We start from the raw sequence: 15,953 nt of genomic DNA, 5'->3' as shown, positions 1-15,953 counted from the left end.
TCTTTCCCTTTTTTACCTCTCTGTATTTGAAATCAGCTTATTTATCCTGTAGGATTTCCCACAATCTGAACTTTGCTGATTAAAGCCTTATTGTTTCCTTTTACATGTTCCTCAATCCCTTGTATGTCTTATAAGCTATTAGATCTAGAAGCTTAATCAGATTCAGATTCAAATTCTTGGCAAATACACATTATAGGTAATATTGTGTACTTTTTGTTGTAGCACATTAAGAGGCACTTAATATCTCTGTGATATTAAGATTAACTAGTAGGTTCAAGTGTTGTATCATTCATTCATTTTAAATTCCTATCAGTCTTTTATGTAATGGTTTTTAGCATGTATTGATGAACACACACATAGCTAGTATTTCATTAAGATTTGCAAAATCATTGGGATGCCTGGGTGGCCTAGTGGGTTAAAGCCTCTGCCTTCGGCTCAGGTCATGGTCCCAGGGTCCTGGGATCGAGCCCTGTATCGGGCTCTCTGCTCCGTGGGGAGCCTGCTTCCTCCTCTCTCTCTCTCTGCCTGCCTCTCTGCCTGCTTGTGATCTCAGTCTATCAGATCAATAAATAAAATATTTTAAAAAATTTGCAAAATCGTTGTACTTTAATTCTACCATTATTTTTGCCTTTAATAGCTAGCATTTTTTAAATATAGATTTTTCTTATACCAATTCTTTGGTTACATGGGAGACTTTGATACAGGAAAGGTGGGATAAATGCTCTTTTACTGAGTTTCAGAATGAGTAGTTTTCCTAGCAGCTTTTTTTTTCTTTTAATTCTCAAGTTGTCCCATATTTGGGACATATTTGAAACCTCTTTAAATTGGCCCCTGTGGGCTTTTGATAAGACCTTTAGCAGTCTTTCTTGCTTTTGGTACTACAGAATGTTGCAGGTTCACTTTATGCTTTTCTTACTCTAGACCTGAACTCACCTGTTTCACCAAGAAGCCTATGTTTTTTGGTTTTGTTTTTTTTTGCAGGCAAAATAGCTGGAAACCTTAGTTTGGGCTGTAATGGTGCTCAACAGAAATTTTTTAAACGTAATCTTGTTTTATAATTCTGTAAAACACAAACAGTTTAAAAGGAAAAAATAACTCAAGGTATATTCAAAGAAGTCTAGATTTAGTCTGTATTGTTTCTTACACTATTCGTTTCCTTATACTTTTTATTAACTTTGTTAGGTATGTATGTGTATCTATATTGCTCCTTTATATATAAAAGATAAACAGATAACATACTATATGAAATTGTCTGCCCTTCCTCTTTTTGCTTGATAATATTACCAACTTAGAGATCTCTTTATTAAACTATATAGAAATCGTCATTCGTTTTTACAGTGGCATTTTTATTTACTGTTCAGCTAGCTGTACTGTGGTGATTCTAGCTTATTCAACCAGAACCTTACTAATGGACATCTGAGTTTTTGATCTTTTGCTAGTACAGATAGTGTCATGATAAATGGCTCTGTGCCTATGTCATTTCCTTCTTTTGGAAGTGTCACTTAGGTATAATATCCATTTCTGGATCAAAAGGTAAGTGCACATGCAGTTTTGTTAGGTATTGGGGAATCCCTTCATTAGATGTTATAACTTTTACTACATTTCCAGCAGCATCATATGAGTCTCTATTTCCCTTGCCGATGGAGTATGTTGTCAGATTTTTAGATTGTTGCCAAAATAAGTGAAAAGTGAAATTTGCATCTCTCTTTTAATTGGGGGGGGGGCATCTTCATATATGGAAGGGATTTTTACCTTTCTTTTTCCTGTGAACTGTATTAAAAACTCCTGCCCATTTAATACAGGGTTACTGGCCATTTTTGAAATCCTTAATTATATTTATTAACCCTTAAATACAAATTATGGATATTTTCCCATTTTGTTATCTTTTTTAACTTTGCCCATTTTTTTGTAATGCAAAAGGCAATTTTTATGTAATCATGTTTGTCTTGATCTTTTAAGGTATTAGAAGATCTCATAGAGATCTGTACAGTAAAAAATACTGCTTCAATTTTGCAGGGTATTTTTTCCAGTCTGATTTATTTCTGCTTTATCATAAGGTAATCTTTTGTTATTTTGTTAGTTTGCTTGATGGTTTAGGGGCCAAGTGTTATTTGCGCTTTTTTTCCTTTTTTGACACCCCATACCATGCTAGCGAGTATAGCTGAAGAAATTAATGATTGATATTTTTATGTCATTTTTTGGGTCAGTTTTCTAGCCCAAATTTTATATTCTAAATATAGTAAAGTAGTACTATCCTTTAGTTGATATTATATGTATAACACTTCCCAGTTACATTATAAGTTGTGATTCTAAGTAATTACATGTTGCATTATATGATCTCTAAAGGCTTTTTTCCCCTACCTTTTCAAAGCTGAATCTTCCTTACACATATTGGAAGAGATTTATTTTGTTATTCATTCTTTCTGCCTGATCTTGAAAGAAATTTTAAGAAAGAAATTTTCTGAGCTTTCTAAAATAATATTTCTCTTGAATTGTATGCTACATTGATCTCTGAGAGAATATAAAAAGCATTCCTGATTACACTATAAGATGAGACATTTAGAAAATTGGAATTGGTAGTTAATTCTTCTTATGAAAGAACCTTCTGTTCCCACAGATTTAAAAACTGAAACTTATTTTGTATATTCAGCTTGATTCACTATTTTCCATTAGGAAATATATGGTACAAGTTTTTGGAGGTAAATTATTACTATCTGAGAAATAAGTTTATCCAAAAGAAAAAAGTTTTTAAAAATTAACCATTTCCTGAAAGCTTATGGTTCTCTGTTTTTAGACTGGTTCACGAATGGTATTAATATAAAATCAAATGGTTAATTTACTAGTCTTCAGGACATTTGAGTTTATTTTTATTTTTTTTTTAAAGATTTTACTCATTTATTTGACAGAGAGAGATCACAAGTAGACAGAGAGGCAGGCAGAGAGAGAGAGAGAGAGGGAAGCAGGCTCCCTGCTGAGCAGAGAGCCCGATGCGGGACTCGATCCCAGGACCCTGAGATCATGACCTGAGCCGAAGGCAGTGGCTTAACCCACTGAGCCACCCAGGCGCCCAGGACATTTGAGTTTAAAGAACGACTGATGATGCATAGGCTTTTAAGTTGATTTAAAAAAAAATTTTTTTTTAAGATTTTTATTTATTTATTTGACAGAGAGATCACAAGGAGGCAGAGAGGCAGGCAGAGAGAGAGGAGGAAGCAGGCTCCCTGCCGAGCAGAGAGCCCGATGTGGGGCTCGATCCCAGGACTCTGAGATCATGACCTGAGCCGAAGGCAGCGGCTTAACCCACTGAGCCACCCAGGCGCCCCGATTTTTAAAAATTTTTAATTATTTGAAAAACAATTCTTCATGTAAGTGGAAAAATTTACTTTGATTTCAGTATTCAGATACAGTAGTCATATCTTCTTTAAAGATTTTATTTATTTATTTATTTATTTTTAAAGATTTTTATTTATTTATTTGACAGACAGAGATCTCAAGTAGGCAGAGAGGCAGGCAGAGAGAAAGAGAGAGAAGCAGACTCTCTGCTGAGCAGAGAGCCAGACGCGTGGATCGCGGGGATCAATCACAGGACCCTGAGATCGTGACCTGAGCTGAAGGCAGAGGCTTTAACCCACTGAGTCACCCAGGCGCCCCAAAGATTTTATTTATTTATTTGACAGAGAGAGAGATCACAAGTAGGCAGAGAGAGAAGGGAAAGCAGGCTCCCCGCTGAGCAGAGAGCCCAATTCGGGGCTCAGTCCCAGGACCATGGGATCATGACCTGAGCCAAAGGCAGAGGCTCAGTGGTTACTGAGCCACCCAGGCGCCCAGTAATCATATTTTTATGTGTACAGTAATCTGTTTCAGTCTTTGTCCCTATGACTAAGCATGGGTAATACTTTACAGATCCACAGAAGATATTTTCTTCTCCAATTACCAAGACTATTTCCTATCTAATTTTTTTCATTTTAGAGATTAAAATCGTTTCATTTCTCTGAACTTTGGTTTCTTCATCTGTTAAATGGGACTAATAGCAGCCCTTAGTTCCTGGGATTCTTGTGGAATGTAATGTTTTTATGGTGTCTGGCATGTGGTAAGGACTGTATCTCTCTGTCTCTATCACTAAGCAAAGGTGTCTGCTGCTTTGCAGAAGCCCAACACCAGCACCTGTTTACAACTTCATATTTTACATACAAATCCTATTTTCTTTTTGTCCTACTTTGTACTTCTTTTTAATTTTATTACACTGTATATGTTCATGAAAGTCACTTAAAATTTTTCTGGAGCACAGTAGGTAAAATTCGGGGAATGTTTATTTAAATATGATCAATGCATATATAGTTCTTAAATATATTCCTATCCAGGTAAAAAAATTCTTTTTTCCTAAAGATAGTGACCCCTTGACCCCTTTTTTTTCATTTCCATATGCATTTCTACATAACTATAGAAATTCTGCATAACTGTAGTTGATATTTTACAAGGGCTGCAGGAAGTCTCCTAAGTGCCTGTTACATTTTTCAAATAATCAGATACATAATGAGTCAGAATCGGCTAAGTTATGGTAGAGTAACAAACACTTCCCTGAACTCAGGTGTCCTCACACAAGAGTATTTCTCACTCACCATACATATTCATCATGGATTAGGGAGGGGAATATATTCTTGGAGTTTCTCAGGGACCCAGGCTGATGGGGGCTCTCTCTTTATATATATGCTTCAAGAGTTTATTGTAGCAGTGAAATGGCAATGTGATTAATAATACATTGACTCTTAAAAGCCTATACCTGAAAGTGTTAGCCACCATTCATACTGTTGACTCACGTCTGCATCATTTGGCTGTGCCTAATGTCATGCCCAGAAAGGGCAAGCTACCGTATCATTTATTCAGCTTGCTCTCCCTTGTGTAGGCAGAACATATCCACCTCTCTCTCAATGTGGGGCAAGAACCCTGGATTCCTCTTTGCCAATGTATTTCCTAGAAAAAAATTCCCATATTTTTGTCATTTTTTAACTTAACTTTTGTAGCTTCTTAAAGCTGTGATGTAGGGGCTAAATATATTTGATATTAGAAAATGGCTTTATTCTCTCCTTATATTTGATGGTTACTTTGGCTAGATGTAAAATCCTGTGTTAAAACCATTTACTCGTAGAATTTTGAAGATATTGCTTTATTTCCTTTTAGTGTATGGTGTTAACTGAAAAGTTTGATTCTGTTCTGATTTCCCATCTTCTCTGTGAGACACATTTCTGTTCCCCTTGTAAGCTTTTAGGATCGCCTCTATTTCTGATATTACAGATTTTCACAGTGCATCTCTCTGAAAATGCCTTTCATTTGGCACCTTTGTGGGTTCATTGAATCTAGACATTCATATCCTTCACGTTTGAGAATCTTTCTTATATTATTTCTTTGTCCTTTCTGCCCTGTCCCCTGTTATCTCTTTCTGCAATCCCTATCATTGGATATTGAACATTCTGAAATTATTTTCTGACTTTTTAAGCTTTCCTTGTCCATTTTTTGTGTCTTTGTCTTTTTCGTCTAATTTTCCAGAGAGACTGCTGTTTAGTTTTGGTTTGGGTCTTTTGGGGCCTTTTACTTTATATAATATATAAATAAGTTATATTTATATATTATATATATATATAATATATATTTTATATAATATTCTACCTATTTGCAAATATTATAGTATTTGCTGTAGTATAGTATACTATACTGTGTAATATATATAGTTCTATATATATAGTATATTAGTAGTATACTATACTGTGTAATATACTATATATAACTATATAGTATATTACACAGTATAGTATACTATAGTGTGTATGTGTGTGTGTGTGTTTTAAAGTTTTATTTATTTATTAGAGAGTGCAGGGGAGGAAGGAGTGGCAAAGGAAAGAGAGAGTCTTAAGCAGACTCCACACTGAGTGCGGGGCTTGACCTCATGACCCTGAGATCACGACCTGAGGGTTGGATGCTTTAACTAACTGCTCTACCTAGGCACCCCACTTATTTTTTTTTCCCCCTGCTTCCTGAAGTTGGATTTGTCTCTTCTGGATTGCCTAGCCCTTCCTCCCTTATTTTTGTGTTTCTTTGGATTTTTCCGTTTCATGTTGGAGACTTTGATTAAATGATTGTTGATACTAAATTGGCTGCTCATATTCAAGAATAAGGTATAAAGAAATAGAAAACTTTTCAGCTTGTGTAGATAGAGCTTGGTGATTGGTGGGCTTCATTAGAATGCAAACTGGTGGTGGTCTATCCTTTTAGATGGGACACCCTCTCGCATGTCGTTATCTGAAGTTCTTTAGCAGGGTTGCGGGGAATATATTTGCATGGCTGCTGGTACAGTGAGAGAAGGGGATGTAGATTTTCCATTTATTTCCCTTGTGTTTCATGGGGCTTTTTTTTTTTTTTAAGATTTTATTTATTTGCCAGAGATCACAAGTAGTTCAGAGAGGTAGGCAGAGGTGGGGGGGCAGGGGGAGCAGAGCACCTGGTGCGGGGTTTGATCCCAAGATGCTGAGATCATGACCTGAGCCAAAGGCAGACGCTTAACCCATTGAGCCACCCAGGTGCCCCTCCATGGGGCTTCTTATTCCAGACCTTTATTTTGTTCAGCTGCCTGAATCTGCAAACTGTGCTTCAGTTCCTGCAGAGAATAAACCTCCAGTTTCCTGCAGTGGGTGAGGATGTGCTTTCCAGACACTGAAGGTTGAAAGGAGAGATCTAGCATTTCAAGTCCTCTGCCTAGCCCCATTCTCCATCGAACCTAGTAGCTGGCTATGGAGTCTCATGAGAGTTTCCTGCCCCCTCCCCCCGCCAAACTAATTTCTAATCTCTCTCTGTGGGTGTTTAAATTATAATCTCCTCCATTTTCCTGAATAAGTTATGTTACTTTCTGTTTTCTTTCTCCTTGTAGATTAATGCCATTGGTAGCTTTACTATGAAGAATCTGTCAATTTTTTGGAAAGATTTATTTATTTATTTGAGAGACAGATTGAACAAGTAAGCAAGTCAAAGGACTGGGGAGTGAGGCAGAGAGAGAGAATCTCCAGCAAACTCCCTCTGAGCACAGAACCTGACACAGGACTTAACCCCCGGAACCTGAAATCATGGCTTGAGCTAAAATTGAGTCAGATCCTCAACTGACTGAACCACCCAGGCACCCCAACAGTCTGCCTTTTTTTTTTTTAAGATTTTATTTATCTACTTGACAGAGATCACAAGTAGGCAGAGAGGCAGGCAGAGAGAGAGGAGGAAGCAGGCTCCCTGCTGAGCAGAGAGCCCGATGCCAGGCTCGATCCCAGGACCCTGGGATCATGACCTGGGCCAAAGGCAGAGGCTTTAACCCACTGAGCCACCCAGGTGCCCCAACAGTCTGCCATTTTTAAGCAGAGCTCTCTTTTTTTGTTTCTGTTTTTTTTTTTTTAAGATAATTTTTCACATGTTTAATTTTTAGCTTATATAATTTTATATTAAGATAATAAGATTTAGGGGCACCTGGGTGGCTCATTGGTTTAAGCCTCTGCCTTCAGCTCAGGTCATGATCTCAGGGTTCTGGGATTGAGCCCCCGCATCGGGCTCTCTACTCAACGGGGAGCCTACTTCCCTCTCTCACTCTCTCCCTGCCTCTCTGCCTACTTGTGATCTCCATCTGTCAAATAAATAAATAAAATCTTAAAAAAAAAAAAAAAAGAGGACACCTGGGTGGCTCAGTTGGTAAAGCAACTGCCTTCAGCTCAGGTCATGATCCTAGAGTCCCAGGATCAAGTCCCACATCGGGCTCCCAGCTCCAAGAGGAGTCTGCTTCTCCCTCTGACTTCCCCTATATGCTCTCTCTCACTGTCTCTCTCTCAAATAAGTAAATAAAATCTTAAAAAAAAAGATTAAAAAAAAGATAATAAGATTTAATTATCTCGTCCATTGCTGTTGAATATTTAGCTGGACTCCAGTGTTTGGGGTTTTTTTTGTCATTTTATTTATTTATTTTTTAAGATTTTATTTATTTATTTGACAGAGGGAGAGATCACAAGTAGGCAGAGTGGGGGGGAGGCAGGGTCCCTGCTGAGCAGAGAGCCCGATGGGCTCGATCCTAGGACCCTGAGATCATGACCTGAGCCGAAGGCAGAGGCTTAACCCACTGAGCCCCATTTGTCATTTTAATTAAATATTTTTATAAGCAGCATTTCAAAATCATTTGCATTATCTTTCTATATAGTTTTTTTTAACCAGAAATCGGGATTGTGCAACCCATTTGATCCTGCTCCCTCATTTTGCAGATGAGAAATTGGAGGTTATTCCTTGGTTGGACAGTCCATACATAGCACAGCCAGGACTTGCACCCAGACATTCCAGCCCAGAGTCTGCTCTTGATCATTGAGTTAAGCCTTAACTGGCCGAGTTACTATCAGTACAGAAAGTGTTTTTAAAATTGCAGTGCTTTAGGGATGCATGGGTGGTAGAGTCAGGTACGCGTCTGACTCTTGATTTAGGCTCAGGTCATGATCTTCAGCGTCGTGAAATCGAGCCTGAGTTGGGCTCCATGCTCAGTGTGGTCCACCTGAGATTCTCTCTCTCATGCTCTCTTCCTCTCTCTCTGTCAAATAAATCTTTTTTAAAAAATTAAAAAAACAAAATTGCAATGCTTTAATAACTAGCAAGGTTGAACATTTTTCTATACGACATTGTAATAACTAATACCTTTTTCCCCTTTAGTTTGTAGTCTTTCATCTGGAAAATTTGGGACATTACTTAGTGGCTCATGGGACACCACTGCTAAAGTCTGGCTGAATGACAAGTGCATGATGACCTTACAGGTACGGTAGTAGTTCTCTGTGAATGTTCTACATAATAATTAAATGTGATGACTTTGTGTCAACTCAGGTTAATTCCCATTTCACTCACAGGGTCATACAGCTGCAGTATGGGCAGTAAAGATCTTACCTGAGCAGGGCTTAATGTTAACTGGATCAGCGGACAAGACTATTAAATTGTGGAAAGCTGGAAGGTGTGAGAGGACTTTTTCAGGTAAGATCAGAGTAGACAACATTTATAGTCTCATCACTTCATATTCACTCCATTGGTGTATCCTCAAAAGCTTAGAAGCAACATTTGAAAAACACCAGTGTATTTGAACCATTTAATTTGGGTAGATGTAACTTTTTTGACAACTAATACTTAAAATCTTTTAAAAGATAAAATGAAACCTCTCCTAAAATAACTAGATGTGGACTAATAAATGGCTCTTAATGAGCTTGTAATATGGTATGCAGTTTGTTTTTGGTTTAACAAGTTCAGAGTGAAACTTTCAAGCATAAGCATTATTAATGGTGTGTCACTACTGTTAATTTCATATATACAGGAAGACATCATTAGTGCTCTTGTGAATATTGAAGTACATTATTTAGTAATAACAAATTTTGGGTTTATATTAGGATTTTAGATCAGTGGTCTTTTTGAACCTTACCTATTAAATAACTCCTGCACTGAGACATCTGCTGACTGACACTGGTATTGCTGATTTATTTGTGGAACACTTAAAATTTTGTTATGAATTTTTTTGTTGTTTTTCTTCTCTTTTATTTTCTTCGAATTTGATCACTAGTCTGGATAATGCTTCCAGAAGTCCCTTTGTGCAGATAAAACTATCTGTAGATGGGCAAGTTATAATTAAGCATCACTGTGTTCCTGCTTCCATACATACATGTTATCAAGTTGTTACTAATCTTCAATAGCTAATCTAAAGCAGCAAATACTGAACCTGAAAAATTTTTTTGATTCCTGATCTCCTTTATTAGATCATAAGCTTCAGAAAATGTTCTGTCCTTAAAAAAAAGAAAGTAGGAGCGCCTGGGTGGCTCAGTGGGTTAAGCCTCTTCCTTCGGCTCAGGTCGTGATCTCAGGGTCTTGGGATTGAGCCCCACGTCAGGCTCTCTGCTCAGTGGGGAGCCTGCTTCCCCTTCTCTCTCTGCCTGCCTCTCTGCCTCCTTGTATCTCTGTCGAATAAATAAATAAAGTCTTAAAAAAAAGAAAAGAAAAGAAAGTAATATCTTCTGCATTGCCTCAGTTAATATTGAAAGAAATTGAGTTTTATGAAGTTTTTAAAAGGATTTTAAATTTTTTAATTAATGGAATATATGTATATTTCTAGTTATATAATTAAGAATAATGTTTATTCCACAAAATCTTGTCTTATAAAAAATTGGTTATTAGTTCTTATTGTATCATTTTAATGGTTGTATTTGTATATGTTATGAAATGTTTCTGCTGATAAAGCAATGATGTCTGGTTTTATATTTGTGTTTTGGTCAAATCAGGGGAGAAGTTATGATTTGTTGTATCAAAGGAAGTGGGATTATAAGGCAGGAAACTTGAATTCCTGTTTTAGCTTTTCCACTAGTTGTTGTGTGGTTTCAGATAAATCAGTCTCTCTTAATCTATTCTTCATACTTTAATAAAGATTACTTTTCTATAATGGTTTTTATTTCAAATTCTTAAATAATTAAAATCTTTTTTATAATTGAATTTTTCTTAATTTTCATTAGTGCCCTTCATTACTGTCTCATTAGTGCCTTATAAATATTAATTTCAGTATTATGTTTTGAGAAATTTAGGGGCTATTACTCTTTGTCATGTTTGAATGTTTTGTATATTATGAATTACTCTTGTTATTGAAGACAAAAAGTTGAAAATGAATTGTCAGGTGAAAATGAATTGTTGGGATCAGAATCTTATTTCTGGAGAGCTTTAGGAAATAATTTGGAGAAGATAAGGTAAATGTAAAATAACTTCCAAAGGTAATAAAAAATACTACTAAACCTAAAATAAAATTTTGGTTACCAGTCTTTTCTCTAGAAAAAAATTAATTTCTCTGCTTTGAAAATCAGTTATTACTACCCACTTACATGTTTTATAATGGTAGTTAATACAGAGATCCATCAATGAAATCATCCATCTTATTGGTTTATATTATTCTTCTTTCATACAGGGCATGAAGACTGTGTAAGAGGTTTAGCAATTTTGAGTGAAACAGAATTTCTTTCCTGTGCAAATGATGCTAGTATTAGAAGGTGGCAGATCACTGGCGAGTGTCTTGAAGTATATTATGGACATACCAATTATATTTATAGCATATCTGTCTTTCCAAATTGTAAAGGTAAGATTAGCATGTATTAAAATTTTTAAATTTTCTATCAATCACTGTATCATTCCATTCTTAAGGTGGGGGTAGGAGTGCTAATTATCAGTTTGTTAACTGTGATTTGAGTAATTTGGTAGCTTTATCTCATTAAGGATCTTCTGGTAAAGGAGAAGGTTGTGTGATCATCTTTATATTAATTCATATTTGATGGTTATGTCAAAAAGTTTTGGGTATTTCAGGAAAGACTATAATTTATTGGTGCTAAGTGTACAGCATGTAAGGTATGAAATATAGAAAATGTGATTTTTTAAGTTGTGTATGGTATAAGTGAGAAATACATAAAATGTAAAACTAATTTTAAAATAGTTCAGGGTTAAAAAAAAATCCTTATGCCTACCTGGGAAGGTGATATGTAAAACATGTATTTAATTTTATTTATTCAAACTGATTTTTCCTATATTCATTAATTTTAGATTTTGTAACAACGGCAGAAGACAGATCGCTGAGAATCTGGAAACATGGGGAATGTGCTCAAACAATCCGACTTCCAGCTCAATCTATTTGGTGCTGCTGTGTTCTAGACAATGGTGACATTGTGGTTGGTGCGAGGTATTTATATTCTAGTCAGTCAATATATCATGTGTCTAGGCCTTTGGTATTGTGTAGAGATGACCCATAAGGAAACACCAAGTGAATTGGGAGACCATATGTATATTTCTGGGGTGAAAAAACAGTACTAAACATGACAACTTTTACATTAATGAAACATGATATATTACACTGGTATTGTACTGCAGGTTGTACAGTCAAAACTTTGAATGCAAAGAAATTGGAGAAGATCGAGATTAGTGTGGGAAAACTTTCTAAAGAAGGAGAAATTTGAGTTGAAATTTGAAGGATAATGAGTAAGAAGGGAAATGATAGTTTCTAGCAAAACAAATGTTATAAATAAAAATGTGGCATGGACACGAGAGGGATATGTGTGAGAAATGAAGGAAAATGGTAGAGGATTCATGCTGGGGAATAATGGGGAATACTGGTAAGGTGGTAAGACATTAAAGCGGGGCATAACTGTGGGAAACCTTGAATGCCAGGCCTTTTTTAGATTCTGTGCTTGAGATAAAGGGTTCTAGCTTTTAAAGAAGTGACATAATTAAAGCATAACTTGCAATTTATTACATAATAGGTTGGGTATAAGTAGTGGTGACAGTGAGCAGGAAAAGCAATTTAGAAAGCAGTTACAATGTGCCTGTGCCATTATGAAATGTTATCCCCACAGTGCTAATAGATAAGAGGCCAAAATATGAAATGTTGCAGAGGAAGGATGATCAAAAGAAGGATGAAAGAAAAGCATAAAGCTTCTAATTTTTGGTGATTGCATTAATAAAATTGGGGAAGTGGGAGAATTGGTTTGGTACAGAAAGTGAGGCCCTCAGTTTTAGACTTCTGGGGTCTGAGTGGGATGAGCCACACTTACGCCAGTGAATCTGGCATGGAAGGCAGAGATAAAAAGAAAGCAACAGCCCTAAGGGATGGAGGGCCTAATAAAGGAGGTGATTTACTTTTTGTCTGGGTCAAGTGCAGATTTGTTGGTTTCTTTTCCGCCCTAAGCGTATTTAAAGTTGAAGTAAACAAACTGAAAGGGTGAAGTTCCTGTTAGAGGAAGGTTAAGTAAGGAACCAAGTTCTCTCTAGAATTGGGCAGGATTAGTGCATTTGAAAGTAGCTAACTTGCCTTTCCTACCCAAAACTAGAGGTTGGGGTTGTCATCTAGTCCAATGCAAGACTGGTTTTTTCTTCCTTCGGATTACATTGCTAGTTAATCAGAATAAAGACAGACTCCATGTTTCCTGAATGGACAGATAATGAGCATCTGCTATTTTTAAGCTTTATGTTGTGTATTTGAGTCCTTTGTAAAGTAAACCAACTTACTGCCCTTCTTTATACTCTCTTATGTAATAGTGACTTGAAGTCTATGTTATGCCTCTAGATTTTTATGATGGTAAATACTTACTTGGAATTCAAAATTGTGTCAAATATATATTTCTCTGGCCTTTGCCAGTGACTTTTCCCTTAAATTATCTTTTTCCTACCCTAAACATGGCTTTAGAAAGCAGCAGAGGATAGTGTGTAAAACCAGCATAGTGCTCTCCTCAGCCATAAATACATAGTAATGTTTCTCATATTCACAAATACAGATTATTTTTGCTTTGAATCATTCAGGTGTGATAATGTTCATGCACTATAGCATAAGTGACTTCAAATCAATTTGTTTTTTCTTTATAGTGATGGTATTATTAGAGTGTTTACAGAATCAGAGGATCGGACAGCAAGTGCTGAGGAAATCAAGGCTTTTGAAAAAGAACTCTCTCAGGCAACCATTGATTCCAAAACTGGTGATTTAGGGGACATTAATGCTGAGCAGCTTCCTGGGAGGGAACATCTGAATGAACCTGGTAAATATTTCAGTGTATATATGTTTGCCATTTGGAATAATTAGAATGAGAAGGAAAAAGAGGTTGATTTGCTGGTAATTGAGTGTTATCCCCATTGCCAGACAGGGATTTTTTTAGAATTTGTACTGTTATACTTAACCACTGTGAGAAACCATATTCTTGCTTCTGTCTCACAGTTTTAAAGACTTTGAGCTAAACTGCTCATAAATAGGAATCTTGTTTTTGTTTTAAATAAATCTCCTAATACTTAGCTCATATACAGTAGGTACTCAGAAGTCACTCATTTAACACCTTTTGGTTGATTGGATTCTCTGAGAGAGGTTATATAGACTAAAAATAAAAATGAGTTCAAATAAAGCAATGTCTGCTTAACAAGTTGGGGGTAATTTGAGCTTAAATCAGAGGACAGTGGTTATTTCAAATGAAATCTAGATATATGCCTGATCCATGATAGCAGTTCTCAGAACTTCATCCACGGACCCTTAGGAATTCTGAGACTCTTTCAGGATGTCCACAAAGTCAAACTAATTTTATAACACTAAGCTGTTATTTGACTTTTCTACTGTGTTAACATTTGCACTTAAGGTTCAAAAGCAATGGTGGATTAAAAAAAAAAAAGCCATTTGCCCATAATAATGTTCTTAAAGAAGCATTAAAAATTAGTTTTACTACAACCCATTAGTCATGTCTTTGTTAATATTCTAGTTGACAAAATGGAAAGTACAGATAAAGTACTCTAAAGTACCATGGTGTTTCAAGGATAAGTATTTGTGCATTTCTTTGAGTTGCAGACTGAACTTTTTCATAGAATGCCATATTTATTTCAAAGAACAACTAACCAAGCTTAAGTTTGGGGCATTTTTTTTTTTTTTTTTAAAGAACAAAGTGATCACGTCACTTTAAGGAAAATACGGACAGTATTTATTGCTAAAGATACAATTTAAAACTCTCAAGTGAAAATTGAAATTTTAGAAAAAGTATCTGCTACCAGGAGTTGTTAAGATAGACCAGTGGATTTTAGTGTTTAGTAGAGCATAAAAAAATGCATTGATACGGTTTCAGATTCTAATATATAACCTTTAAAGACCTACTACTTGTAGAATATTCACATTTTTCTGAAAAGGCTTTTAAACTAGTCATTTCTCTTTCAATTATATTATCTGCATGAGGTTGGATTTTTTTTTTTTACTTCAACAAAACGACAGATTGCAACAGATTGAATGGAGAGGCAGGTATGATAATCCAGCTGTCTACTATTAAGACAGTAAAAAGATTTATAAATATATAAAACCATGCCAGTCTTCTCAGTAAACTTCTAAAACTATTCTTGTTTTTCATTAAAATATTAAAATACTATTTATTCAATATGTAATATATCTACTGTTTTCCATTAAGTAAATATATTTTACTTTTTATTTTTAATTTCAAATCCAGTAAGTCAGTTGATATAACCCACATTAATAAAAGTTCTTTGGGCTTCTGAATAACTTTTATGACTATAAAGAGATCTTGAAATCCAGAGTTTGAGAAATGACCCATTATGCTGTCATGTTTTTAATATTCTTACAATTCTTCACAAAATGTAGTCTCTTTGTCATCACACACGCGCACACACACACACACACACACACAGAATAAATATTTACTAAATACCCAATGTGTTCCAGGCATTGTTCTAAACTCTGGGAAATAGGAATAAAAATCTCTGTTCTCATAAATTTATGTTCTGCAAGAGACAGATAATTAAAAAGTAAATAAGTAATGATATAAGTATGTCAGATAGGGATAAGTACCCTGGGAAACAAAGCAGGAGTGGGGGTGTTTTATAATTTTTAAATACAATGCTCTGGAAATATATATTATTTAGGATAACATTAGTTGCTGTCACAGATAAACTCTAAAATCTCAGAGACTTAATACAAGAGAATTTTCTTTGTTGCACAGTAAAAGCTCAGTTAATGGCAAGGTATTGGAGCAGTTTTGCTCCTTGTGGCCATTCAGGGACCCAGCTGATAGAAACCACCATCTTCAACATGTAGCTCCCAAGGTCCTCTTGTGTAGAGATTTTCAGCCATCAGACAGAATAAAAGGGGAGGGTAGAGGATGATGGAGTAGGCCTAGAACTGGCTCACATCTCACCCACTCAGATTCCCCTGACCGCTTCTCATGTGTGGCATCTAGGAAGTATACCTTGCTAAAGCTACAGTTCTACTATGGAATACGAATATGAATCTCTGGAGGACAAATGGCTGTCTCTGCCACTGAATGTTTTGCTGAGAATGTGACATTCAAGTCCTTAAGGAGGCAAGGGAGCAAATCTTGCCAGCACTGTATAAAGAGTGTCATGGGCAGAATTAA

At 35.9% G+C, this 15,953-nt stretch overlaps 1 protein-coding gene across 3 annotated transcripts in view; it reads left to right on the top strand.

The window, feature by feature from the left end:
- The window catches only part of PLAA (phospholipase A2 activating protein), a 39,576-nt gene that overhangs the window by 8,726 nt on the left and 14,897 nt on the right, over nt 1-15,953 (top strand). For all 3 annotated transcript variants that reach the window (XM_047699306.1, XM_047699305.1, XM_047699307.1), the window contains exons 3-7: nt 8,716-8,816; nt 8,907-9,027; nt 10,988-11,155; nt 11,614-11,749; nt 13,426-13,595. In XM_047699306.1, coding sequence (XP_047555262.1) covers nt 8,716-8,816; nt 8,907-9,027; nt 10,988-11,155; nt 11,614-11,749; nt 13,426-13,595 — 696 coding nt within the window. The remainder of the gene's footprint in view (nt 1-8,715; nt 8,817-8,906; nt 9,028-10,987; nt 11,156-11,613; nt 11,750-13,425; nt 13,596-15,953) is intronic.

The sequence above is a fragment of the Lutra lutra genome, chromosome 13 (genome assembly GCF_902655055.1).
Source record: "Lutra lutra chromosome 13, mLutLut1.2, whole genome shotgun sequence".
Lineage (NCBI taxonomy): Eukaryota > Metazoa > Chordata > Mammalia > Carnivora > Mustelidae > Lutra > Lutra lutra.
Note: the sequence above shows the minus strand (reverse complement) of the source record. Positions and strands in the feature narration are given on the sequence as shown.